The sequence below is a fragment of the Gallus gallus genome, chromosome 5 (assembly GCF_016699485.2).
Source record: "Gallus gallus isolate bGalGal1 chromosome 5, bGalGal1.mat.broiler.GRCg7b, whole genome shotgun sequence".
Classification (NCBI taxonomy): domain Eukaryota; kingdom Metazoa; phylum Chordata; class Aves; order Galliformes; family Phasianidae; genus Gallus; species Gallus gallus.
In genome coordinates, this window is record NC_052536.1 from 14,692,072 (window position 1) to 14,704,414 (window position 12,343).

Sequence of the window (12,343 nt, forward strand, 5' to 3'; positions counted from 1 at the left end):
AGCTCATCTCTTCTGCTATTTTTTTCTTGCCCTGCCACTCTCAACTGAGCTGTGCTTTCTTTATGCAGCATCCACTCACAAAATGACAACTGTGCCACACATTGTGCCGTCAGTCACCACGGAGAAGACTACTCCCACTGTGTCTGCCACCAGCACCTCTAAGACCTCCATCTCCAGTGAGGCCAGCCCCACCAGCAGCCCAGAAGTCCCACTGACAACAACATCCTCTGCCCCCAGCAGCACTCTCAGCACTAGCTTACCATCCACTGCGCCATCTACGCTCTTCTCCACATTGCTCCCAACTTCCACACCAAAGTCCACGCCTACGACCCTAAGGCCCAAACTCTCTCCCCTAACAACCAGTGCTCCAACAGAGTCGCCTACACCTGCATCCTCCACTCTCTCCACAGCCAAAACCAGCCTGCTGCCATCATCTGCATCTTCTCCCTTCTCAACTATATCCTCGACAGTCCGGACCACATCTCTTCCCGGTATGTATTCCTCCTGCTCTTCAAGGTGGTGTGTTTGCTCTTCCCAGTTCTCACCCTACATTCCTACCATTCAGCACACACCACTTTGTTGTTTCCCTCCTTTGCCCATTGGTTTTAGCACTGTCACTCTTGGGACCTGTGGCGAGTTGCTGGGTCTGTGCTGTGATTCTGGTTGGGGAGGAACTTCATTTCTTCCTTGGAGTCCATTCTCTATGAGAGAACACCCTGCCTGCGTTGGAGCAGGCAGACAGTGCCCTGTGCCAGTGTCTTGAATGGAAACAGACACATGCAGAGTTTCCTCTTCCAGAGTGAGGTAGCCTTCTACCTCTTCGTTTTCTGGTGCTGGAGGGCAGCTCTGAGACATTGTTCTTACCTTTCTAGGGTGGGAAAGGAGCCAGTGGCCAATTCCTGCCTTTTGACCAGCAAGTGTTAAGAGCGCGGCAAGATCCTACCGCCCCACATGCATAGCCTGGGGCTTCTGTCTGGGAACAGACATCATCATTTCTCTTCCCATGTTTTCCTTCAATCAACCTATGCTTTCTTTCCAGCAACCTCCACCCACAAAAAGACAACTGTACTGCACGTGGTGCCATATATCTTCACAGAAAAGACCACTGTCATGCCTGCTACCACCAGCATCTCCAAGACTTCCATCTCCAGTGAGGCCAGCCCCACCAGCAGCCCAGAAGTCCCACTGACAACAACATTCCCTGCCCCCAGCAGTGCTCTCAGCACCAGGCTGCCATCTGCTGCCTCGTCCACACTCTTCTCTACTTCGCCGCCAACATCCACGCCAGAGCCTACACTTACAACCCTCTCTCCTTCCACATTTCTCTCTTCTGAGAGTGCTACATATTCATCCTCCACACACAATACCACATTTTCTTTTACTCCACCTGGTGAAACATTTTCAGTAGCATTTCCTACTGCTGCCTCTGCCAAATCCTCTCCAGTTGTGATCCCAAGTCTATTACCCACCACAATTAAGTTTGCTCCAAGTATCACTACTACTGCTTCCACAGAGATCCCATCCATTGAACAGACGTCTATTCAAACGACGACATTAACCACCACACATACCACATCATCTCTTTCTGTCACTTCTGGTCTTTCAACTTCCTTGTCTCCTGTTAGGCCATCAACAGTACCGCAAGGTAAAGTATATCCTTGTCATTTGCTGTATCGTATTTTAGAGTTTAGTATATTTTTTGTTTCATGTGTGAATTTTTCTGAGATATTAAGTATTTTTTGCTAATTCAATGGTATACATTGACTGTATCTTCTGGTTTTGAGCTTTCTGCATTAATATAGAGAAGTTGCCTTAAAGTCTTTGTTCTCATAACAGCAGGCTTCCTGCAGTGCACTGATGTTTACATGGGGAGGAGGGGCAGTTATAAATGTCTTTATGTCTTAACCGCTGTATGAGGACTCAGGAAACAAAGAACTTCTCAATTTCAGCCAATTCCTGCATTCTCTTTTGGGTTAGTTCCACACACAAAGGAGAACCTATCTGGAAAGTATACTGCAACCATATCATACTGCCTCTACTGTCTTTTTCCATCTTATCCCACTTTCACTGTGCATTCTCCTTTTTGTTGGCTCTTAGTTTATGACATGCAGGAAGAGGACAGTACATTAGTGTGTGTGATTCATTTTCAACATCTCCAGTTCCTACCTCAGTATTAAATGAGCCTTGCCTTCACCAATGCTTGTTTCATCTATAACCTTTCTTCAAGCAGGGAGCCTGATGAGAATCATGCAGGAGCAGAGTGAGGTGCACAAAATGCTTCATATAAAACTGCTTTTGCTTCATGTAACACTTAGTGTGCCTTGCTTCAAGTATGGGAATGACCAGAAAAAAGTAGAAAGTTTCAAGAAAAAAGTAAAAGTTTCAAAACTTTAGCTGATATTATTATGTCTTTAAAGAAACAAAATCTTAAAAATGACCAAATCAAGAATTTTTCAAGTCCACTGCATCCATCATCTAGTTTGTGAACCAGAAATAATTCCATGCAAATTAGCCAGCTCATTGTTTCAATTAAGTCTTTGTGGTTCCATAGTGGAATAGAGGTTTTTTAGACTTAATTTGCACTCCATCGTTAATGTGTTTGTTGTCCTTTTTCAATGTCTGACAGAGTTTTGTAAAAAAGTGGAATACGAAGAAAACATAACTTACAAAGGCTGTTCTGCAAACGTCACTTTGAGCCGATGTGAAGGATTGTGTCCATCTTCAACAAAGTAAGGATACCAGAGAATTTCAATAATCTAAGTACACTAAGGCTGTTTCTTCTTCAGCACCTGTCAGTAGTGATATTTGTCAGCTACCACTCCCTTTACAATTCAATGAGAAAAAGATGTGTGTGATCTATACCCAGCAATGTAGAGTTGGGGTATGAGCCAGCTAACTAGAAAGAGCACCCATAGAGAACAACAGTGCATAGAGATCTAGAGTGCAAACAGGGAATATCTTCTCACTTGAACTTCTAAACAAAGTATGGCAATATTGCAAGGTTTGGGTTGTTTTTTATTATTATTATTATTTAAGATAACAGTCAGACTACCATGTTTTCTTCCATTCACAGTTATTCTTGCCTAAATATCTTTTTCATGCAAGCCCAAAAGGATTTTCTTGTTTCACCTATTACACATTTTGCAGTGCTAATCAGTGGCGTAGCACCAGGTGGATGAGCTGCTTCTGCATGCCTTGCACAAGACTGTTTCAAAATCCATTCCTGAACAAAACCTAAAAGGCTGTATACTAATCCTACCTGATCCTCCCTCTCTTCCAAACAGGTTGAATGTTGAGAATATGGTGTTCAGTGCAGCATGCAGCTGTTGTAGACCACTTCAGCTCCATAAGGAGAAATTCCAACTACCATGTGAAGACCCAGATAACCCCGGCAAAAGGCTCACTAAGGAAATAACTGTGTTTGGGGGCTGCGTTTGCAACTTTGACAGCTGCATACAATAGCCAGACCTTCAGATAGCTTCAGATACAGGTGTTGTTTTGTTTTTTAACTTCTTATTTTAATTTTGTTAAACATTAACCATTAATTACAATCTAATATTTCCACGTCGAATGCTCATTGCTGGGAGTTCTTTGGTACTGATTATACAGATTAACCTTCCAGGGAGCTTCCTGAACAGCTACCTGGAGCATCAATTAAATTAACTGAATGATGAATTATTCCTAATCTTGAGGGAAAGGGGTGGGGAGAAAGAGTGGGCACGGTTTAGGAGCAAAGACTGTCATAGACCATCTAGCCTTGCTCAGGGCAATACTTAACTAGAGGCTGAACACTGGCCTGTGCGCTATGCAGTAACAGAATTTTGACTTTCAAATAAAGTAGGAATTGGATTTGTTAAATAATTTCTTACTGTTTGACCAATTATTTTAACTGCAATTAGGCTGTTAGGTTTGCTACACTTGAACTAGGACCTGTGGATTAGCCCATTACTGCATAAACCAGGATAAGAGACAATCAAGGCAAGCCACTGCCTTTCCTCTGAAAGCAGGTGCAGTGCTTGTGCTCATCTTCTGGAGGCAGCTGCTGTCAGACTGCAAGGTGCTACATGAGCCAAAACCTCTGTGGGAGGAGGTACCTCTCTGCATCCTTCATGTGGGGCATTTCTCAAAATGTCATTAATGCAGATAAGCAGTGGCTTCAGGACAAAGAAGAAATTTGCAGGGTAGTTGTCTGCTACGTTTTGAAGCATCAAAGTAGTTACCACACAATAAATCTAACAGGAAAAAGGTAGTTCACCCAAGAAATTTCTACTTGCTGCTGGTAGAGATACTTTTTTTTTTTTACTACTGTTTGCAATTCAATTGAGAAAGAGTTGTATATAATTTTAAGTGAGTTTTAGACAACTACTAAGAGCCTGAAGCAAAATACGAACATACAAAAAGTTTGAGTGAAGTATTTAACAGTTCAGGTACTTTCTTCTTTTACAGCCAAGTAACTTATTCCAAATCCTGCCTGGGTGTAATAACAGATGTGTGCTTTTGTAGCCTCCTGCTTACCCCCTTGATCAAGCACAGTAACATGGAAAGCAATGTATGAGACACCACCTAAGTTGCTACTTATGCCTTGCAATGAAGGGAAACAAGAAAAGAGCCACTGTTTTGAAACAGCTGAAATCCAGAAAATAGTTATTTCAGGTTATGTTAAAGTATTGTGATGAGTTGCATCAATTTACTGTTATATGCTCAGCCACTGTCAAATATACAAATACTTAGGAAGAAAGATTCTACATCAAATTTTCAGAGTAGAGTGTTTGTAAAATGACCAACCAACAAACAAACAAACAAAAAACAACAACAAAAAAAAGACACCGTACAGAAAACCCAAACTCAGATCCACAGGCCAGGAAGACTGAACCAAAACATTCCACCAGAAGTTTGTAGGAAAGAATTTACCATCCCACACCAGTTGCTGTTCCAAAACATTATATTTGAAATAAAACAACCGTTCTGGGCAATTATCCTTTACATTCCCACTCCCCCAGACAAGAAAGGACAGTCTGATTACCATTCTAATCATTTATTTAATCTTAATATGTTCTTCTGATGAATATAGTCTAATATATAGTCTTCTATATGAAAATTCTCCACTTAATTTGACAGAACTTTGTTTTATACAAATAAGACAATCACCATAAATGTTACATACTGGAGTGTAGGTCAAGAATGAACAAATGCTACCTGTTTTGCTATTCAGTTATTTTCACACATCAATGCCTGAAAATACTGTACTTGAAAACAATAACACTGTTTACTGCAGAAATTACTTTGCCTGCTTGAAAGGATACATCACTTTGGTAAGTTAACCATCATTCACGAAAAAAAAACAAAAGAAAAAATCAAGTATTTACCCTTAATTTGTTCACTGTTCTGCTCATGGCTTCACTGAGCTGACATCTAGTACAAAATGTGAACAATCATAAGCTTAACACAGTCACCACTGAAAAGACGCTTTCCCTTTCCCCCCTCCTACCCATATTTTTAATGCACATTTTTAGCACAGCTGGAACCAAAGCTAAGTGAACTAGTATAGTACAGCGTGTCTTGAGATGTCCTTTAACAAGGAAACAGAACATATCCAGAGAAACAGATGTACAATAGGAATTGGGGGAAAAAATGAAAGAAGCTCCTCCCTGTCTCTGCTAAGACTCCCTTAGTTCAGCACAACGGATTTTTAACACAGTAGCCAACAACATGGTTAAGACAACAGGATTAATAAAGATCACACAGCCTCCAAAGGGCAAAATACAAGGTAGTTTGGTAGTACTCTGCCAACTACCAACTTGACTGCAGGAAATGCTTATGAAGATTTTTCAAAAGATAGTATCTGTGATCAGAGAGCCTTGATTAGATGCTCGAGAGGCCACGAAAGGGTCAACTGTTCAAGAGAACTTTTCCAGAAAGACAAGGTCTATAGACAACTTTACAGCCAATAAGTTCCATATTTACCAACCACTTCTGGAAAAAAAACCCACAAAACACCACAATCACACACACCACACTCGAACGTTTGCTCCTCAGTTCTCTGGTACTCAAGTACGATCACAAGCCTTCAACCAAACCAAACTCTCATCGCCTAGTTCCATCTTTTAACTCTAAGCACTGATAGAAAGCAAATCATAGTCACTCAAGTAGAATCCTTTCCCCTCCTGTGTGCAAAGCAGCGTTCTCATTTTCATTGCCATCCCCATTACCCAAAGCCTTTATTTCAATAGTATATTTGGCTGTACGAGTTGTGAGACAACAGTCCTAAGCTTCCTTCAAGTAAGAGAATGTTGACCTGAGGTTCACTCCTCGCATCAGCAACTGACCTCTTAGTTCATCCTGAGCTGTAGTGCTGATCAGTGACAATGCCCACAGTTCTTAACCCCTACCTCACCTGCTTTGTTTTAACAGCCTTTGGTGCATTTCCAGACTTGAATGATGTGAGCCAAACTTAAGCCCACTTTGTTGTGCAGAGAGTTGGCTCACGTGGAACAAGCTATAATGGTTTTGGTTGCAAAAGCCCCTGTATAAGCTGAACACACTCAGCCTTTCTACTCCCAATCTCAATACAAGTCTTCCACACCGTGCTGGATATTTTTACCACCAATAACAGACCAGAAACTGTACAGATACCAGTTATTCAACCTCTCAAGTTTTAGCACTGTACATCAGGGGGAAAAGAGTTTAAAATTAAATATCTGTCTACAAAGTGCATGCCTTAGCCTTCAAGTGCCCACTTTTTCCCTCTTCTTCTTTTATACAATACCACACTGATGAGAACCCATACTCTGCAGTTAGCTACGTCATCAGGACTGCTACTTGCTAAATCTAAAGGGTAGCAGAAGAAAACAAACAGAATATTTGACTAAACAAACACGCACTCATTCACTACCTACCAGAGAAGCTCACCTCATTATTTGAGATAAGTAGAAGGGTTAAGAATAGCTTTTGTGCTCAATCCACTTTCCAAAGATCAAAAAACAGTTAAGATGTAAAGAATTAGAAGATTAATATTTTATGACTCTGGATCTGTGGCATTTCTCAAATAGAACAAAAATCGGTGACAGTCAACATAAGCATTCACATAAATCATGTTCAAACACACCTTGGAATCTGCCCTTCCCATCCAGTACAACACTTGAAGCAATGTTTAACTTTACACTGACGATATATTAACGTCTCAATTGACCCTACTGAGCATCAACCCATTTTTTCTTCAGCTCAGAACAGAGAGAGTACCTGTTAAAGGCACTAAGGCAGAATGTTACTAGCCATTTCCAGTTGAAACCCAAGGTTACTACATCAAAGTCAATTTCCCTTTAACAAGTTTAAAAGTGGGACCTCTGCAATAAAAGAAACACAAAGACAGCCCTCCCACACTTTGTGTAACATACTAAAAGCCATTTTAATGTAAAAAGTCACTTCCCTGTACTGTACATTTCACACTCACAATTTCAAACAAGGGGCAAGTCCTATTAAGGCAGGGAGCTGGTATTGGTTAACATTGCAGTACTCAGACAGTGATGTACAAGACATTTATTTGCAGTATGATGACAATGATATAAATGGAAAAACAAAAAACTGTCATGGTTAGTATTAAAACTGTTCTGACAGCAATTCACATAACCTCTGAGATACAGCTTCTTTACTTGTTCGTAGTGTGAGTCTATACATCTGAAAAAGAACACAAATAAATATATTTTTAAACACAGTTTGGTATTAAATTAATATCCTGACAACTAATGAAAGTTAACCAGTTACTATTTACTTGTTTTGTTAGATTTGATAAGACCTCATGTTAAAACATTCAGAAGCAGGCAGCCACCTAGCAATTCAGCTCTTTCAAACCCTTGTTGGGAAAGATGCTGTTGTTCTAATGTTCCTAAGCTTTAATGACAACGTGATGTCCCAGATTTGGTTTTTCCTTTTAAAGGAGTAAGTGCTGTGGGAAAGTCTAAAGACTCTACCATCACTTGTTTGGACAATAGGAGACTAATGCCCCAAATTTACTTTTAGTCCTCATCTAAATTTGATAAAACCTCTAGCAAAATGCTTTTACAGATATTTTTCCTCTGAATAGTTTTATGTTCACTTGTGTACGATGGTTTTTTTTTTAACAACAAAGGAAGTTGTACTTAGCCTTGTCCAAGGTGCATAAAAGAATAACACTAAACATTTCCAGCCTTCCAGGGAAGATAATCCACAGACAGTCTGGAGTAATACAGCGATATGCACGTGGAAGAGAATTCCTATGAAGCAACAGCTTACCAAGCTATGTCAGGACTACCTGCTGCAATTTCATTTCTTGTTAAAGCTTGCAATCACAATCAGCAATTGCAAGAGATATTTTCTATAAATACCTTAAGGAGTTTCAGATATAGACTTGTTTTTTCAATTTAGTGCAGACAAGAATTTGTATTTATGCTGTAGATACAAAAAGATACCTGTGCCTGGAGGTTGGGTTCAAGGCGCAGCAAGCATCCAATCTGAGTAGTCTTTGTATGTATGATACCAGCACCAACAAAGTTAGCAGGATTGGGATCCACCTCCTCAAGTAAGGCCGACCCAAAGCCAATTATCTATGAAAGAGACCCAGAAGATTTACATGTGGGAACAAAAAAGAAAAAAAAACCAAACTTTACCAGAGCACAGCCACCATTCACTAGTAAAACAAGCAAGGGACTAATTTGTTTCAAGTGAAAAGATTAAAGAGTTATTCAGTGCCAGTGTTAGTACAATAGAAATTTTTAAAGTGATGGAATTATGCCTGATGTTGAGCTGCACCTGAAAAGAGTTCTTCAGGAAAATTACTGAGAAACTATTAAGTTTCAAGTTAAACCTCTCCTCTTTTTGATAAAGCCATTTCTGCAGTCACTAGAGTCATTTCTGCTTTGCCTAAGGCAGATAGATAGCTCCATAAAAAGCCACAGTGCTATGCTGTTTTATTCTCTAACTAGAGACCCTAATATAAATCAAGGTCTGAAGTTTCTTCCAATTCAATTTTAAGCATTAAATTTATGCCTTCATACACAGCTTCAAGTTTCCAGCCGCTGTTGAAGACTACACTTAATTCAATCCATACCCAGAAGCAGCTCAGTCAGCCCAGCCCTGCCAAGGGTCAGATACACGTGGACAGGATAATCCAATTGCCATATAAGCTAAAATGAACAATGCTTCCTTATACCACTACAAGATACTACACTACCACCAACCTTTGCTTTTGTGATCTCTGCATCCATTGGGTGCTTTGCTTTAAAGATGTTCTGTACTTCTTGCTTAGGACTGCAAGACAAGGCAAGATGAATATTTCTTAACATGTAGTATGTACAGTATTGTTGAGCAGCAACTCATTTTATTGGAGAAGCCTACAGCTCACAGGACTAAGTGTGTACGAACTACATTCACAGTATACCCTTTTACTCTCCTTGGTCTACCACAAAAGCCCCAAGTGTAAATACAGAGAAGGTCTTACTTGCTCAGTTGCTTCCAACGCTGGAAAAAGTCTTGAGAGGACATTTCTGTTGGCTGGAAAAATTTATTCAGTGTGATGGGTAATTTTACTGAAAGATTCTGGAATGTTCCACCGTACCTGCATACAGAGTAGACAGAACACGACGTGTGTAATACAAAGTGCCAGCAGTTTCTCATCCTAAATTAACCAAGCAATTGAGGAGGAACTTGAAGATGCAATTGTCTGATCATTAAAATCCATCAACTGCAGATGATGTTATTTCTAAGTTACAGACGTAACTGAATGTAATATCCAGTGATGTATGGATTTATTGGTTCTGTTAGATGGCACATGAAAGTGAGTCGGCAGAATTTGCTGCCCTTCTAGATACACACATACACCAGTAAAAAACAGTTAAAACTTGAATAACAGAATGCAGGCCAGAAACCAGGACTGCAAACACGAGTCTTTCCCAAAGGCTGATGTTGAGCTGACATAACAAGATTCTGGTTTCGGCTACATCTATTTCTTATCCAAGTTTTTTTTTTTGCACAAATGTTAGTTTCCAGAAGGGAGAAGTTTCAACATATATTCCCCATCAAGATTTCATCAGAAAAGGTGGCAGCTGGCTTACATGCATAGCAGAAACAGAAGCATTTGAGACATTTTTTCAGGTTATTATTATTATTTTTTTTTTTAATCAGACTGTTCCAAAAGCGTTCCTTCCCTCCTCTGGTAGCTTCAAGTTTTGTTGTATCAAATGTTCAGGTAAATCATCTGCCCAAGATAGCTTTGGACTTTGTGTGTCTATATTCGTGTCAGTTAGAGAGCCATGGCAACTGAAACATGCTTTATTTTGTTAAATCAATAGCACTGAACTACTGTGCTTTTACCTGAATTGAATGTTCAGAATGGGAGCTTCCATGAAGTCTGACACACATTCAATGTTCACAACCTGCTGAACCTGTGCACCTCCATCCACTGTGGGGTCAACAGGTTTTGTCTGAAGATTCAGGCATGAAAAGTAGCTAAGGAAACCAATCAACGAACTGACAATATTTACTATTTATTAAAAAAATATGGGTAAGCTACAGGAAGAATTCACACTGCGTCCACCGGTTTTCTCTATGCTTCTGAAAATTCAAAGTCTAATTCTCGTAAAGCTAAAAATATTCTTCCCCTATTGACACATATAGAAGCAGTAACTCCCACAATTCTGGGAGTTATAGGAAAATTCCTTAAGAAAGATGCCCTCAAAAAGGTTTGAAGGCACACGCTCAACAATATAAGCCACCAAACTATGTTATTTTGATGTGAATATTGCAGTGATGCTGAGTCAAACAAATTTAGTTACATACACTCCCAGAAATTTTCAATTTACAATACGAAACATTAAGAAGAAACTGTAAATTAAAAGCTTAGTTTCAAGTACTGTCATCTTCGAGCACGTGCACTCTTCTACTTACAGCTTGTCAGAAGTCATCTGATAATGTAGGACACCACATTTATACTGCAGCAACTTCATGACAGCAGAGAAAGCTAGAGTTACATTACACGCTTACTAAGAATAATACACTCAGAATAATATCCCCTTATTTCCACAGGAAAAAACATCTCTATAACCAGAGTTTTTGAAAGAGTTTTCCATCTCTGCTCAAGATTTTGATAAAAACTTCAGAAAGGCATCAGCAAGCTCCTATTCCTTCATGTTCAAGGATAAGAAGCCTTGATCCAGCAGCTTTATTACCCTTACATGCAGCCTAAAACACAAAACGTAAAAGAATGGGCAGCCAGGACTGCCTTTAAGGATATTTGGTTGAAGGTCATCTGAGCAGATTACTGTTGGAGTAAAATTCAAGAACTGTGTTGATGTCTTATTACCATAGAAAATGAACATACGTCCTAGGAACAGAAGAATAGAGGCATTAGCAGCTTGAGGTATATCACACAAAATCATACTGGACTATTTGTGCTTCAAGTATCTCATGCGTTGACTTTTTACCATTCTTTAAATCAGATTTTTAAAATGCAGCATAACCTATATGGTTTATATTGCAAAGATATTCACAGAATAAAACAACAGTAGCTATCATGCAAGCACTTAAATAATCAGTGGAAGTCTTCCAGTTACTGGATAATGCTATTCTCTATGTTAAAAAATTGTTATGGTATCAAAAGTGATAGAGATGGGAAGAAGTCAGGTCAGTGCTCTATTCCTAGGTCTTTACTAGATGCTTTCAGGATCCTGTACATTAATGTATTATCACAGACGTATGTCTGAAATACACCGTGCATCACACTACTACAATAAGCTCTACCATAAAATAAATAAGTAAAATGAAAAAACCAGGAGAACGGTTCCTTTTAACTCTGCCTGTATCAGCCTTGCAAACAGGCAGCAAGAACTGGAACTCTTAGGCTCCCACTTCATCTCAGTTACCAAAACAACTAAGGGGTCTAAGAAAACAATGACCTGCAGATGTTAGGGATGCACAAACAGCAAAGATTTCTGGACAGGTTAGGCCTGAAATGTCATTCCTTCTTTAACAGTAAGTCCTAACCCCAACATCGTGCTGGCTTTGGGCTTGATTAATTCAGATAGCCACTCAGCCTGAAAACTTACCCAGGTTCTGTCGAAATTCAGACTTCAATCCAATTTGTAGCAACTGATTTTCAAAGAGGACTCCATTATTTTTACACACAAACCTAAAGGAAGAGAGAGTAAATATGTTTTAAATTAAGATATATTAAACAATATTAGAACCACAAAATTCAGGGTTTAAACAGAGGATGAAGACTGTTGTTAACCTAGAGAGCATCAGTCTGCAAGAGAGGTCTTTGCAGAAAACTGCAGTTAAAAAAGACAAATGCATTTTGCAACCAAAATCATCA

At 39.6% G+C, this 12,343-nt stretch overlaps 2 protein-coding genes across 9 annotated transcripts in view; one reads left to right on the plus strand and one right to left on the minus strand.

The window, feature by feature from the left end:
- Nucleotides 1–5,389, plus strand: part of OVOB (ovomucin, beta subunit) — a 36,928-nt gene extending 31,539 nt beyond the window's left edge. For 3 of the 4 annotated variants that reach the window (XM_046941537.1, XM_040701673.1, NM_001397413.1), the window contains 4 exons: nucleotides 69–491; nucleotides 1,040–1,645; nucleotides 2,627–2,729; nucleotides 3,285–5,389. In XM_046941537.1, coding sequence (XP_046797493.1) covers nucleotides 69–491; nucleotides 1,040–1,645; nucleotides 2,627–2,729; nucleotides 3,285–3,462 — 1,310 coding nt within the window. In that variant the 3' untranslated portion in view covers nucleotides 3,463–5,389. The remainder of the gene's footprint in view (nucleotides 1–68; nucleotides 492–1,039; nucleotides 1,646–2,626; nucleotides 2,730–3,284) is intronic. The other variant, XM_040701671.1, reaches the window with a different exon arrangement.
- The window catches only part of AP2A2 (adaptor related protein complex 2 alpha 2 subunit), a 42,938-nt gene continuing 35,614 nt past the window's right edge, over nucleotides 5,020–12,343 (minus strand). For all 5 annotated transcript variants that reach the window (NM_001012896.2, NM_001396271.1, NM_001396272.1 and 2 more), the window contains 7 exons: nucleotides 12,075–12,157; nucleotides 11,264–11,353; nucleotides 10,345–10,468; nucleotides 9,473–9,589; nucleotides 9,213–9,282; nucleotides 8,445–8,579; nucleotides 5,020–7,674 (listed from right to left, as the gene is read on the minus strand). In NM_001012896.2, coding sequence (NP_001012914.2) covers nucleotides 7,597–7,674; nucleotides 8,445–8,579; nucleotides 9,213–9,282; nucleotides 9,473–9,589; nucleotides 10,345–10,468; nucleotides 11,264–11,353; nucleotides 12,075–12,157 — 697 coding nt within the window. In that variant the 3' untranslated portion in view covers nucleotides 5,020–7,596. The remainder of the gene's footprint in view (nucleotides 7,675–8,444; nucleotides 8,580–9,212; nucleotides 9,283–9,472; nucleotides 9,590–10,344; nucleotides 10,469–11,263; nucleotides 11,354–12,074; nucleotides 12,158–12,343) is intronic.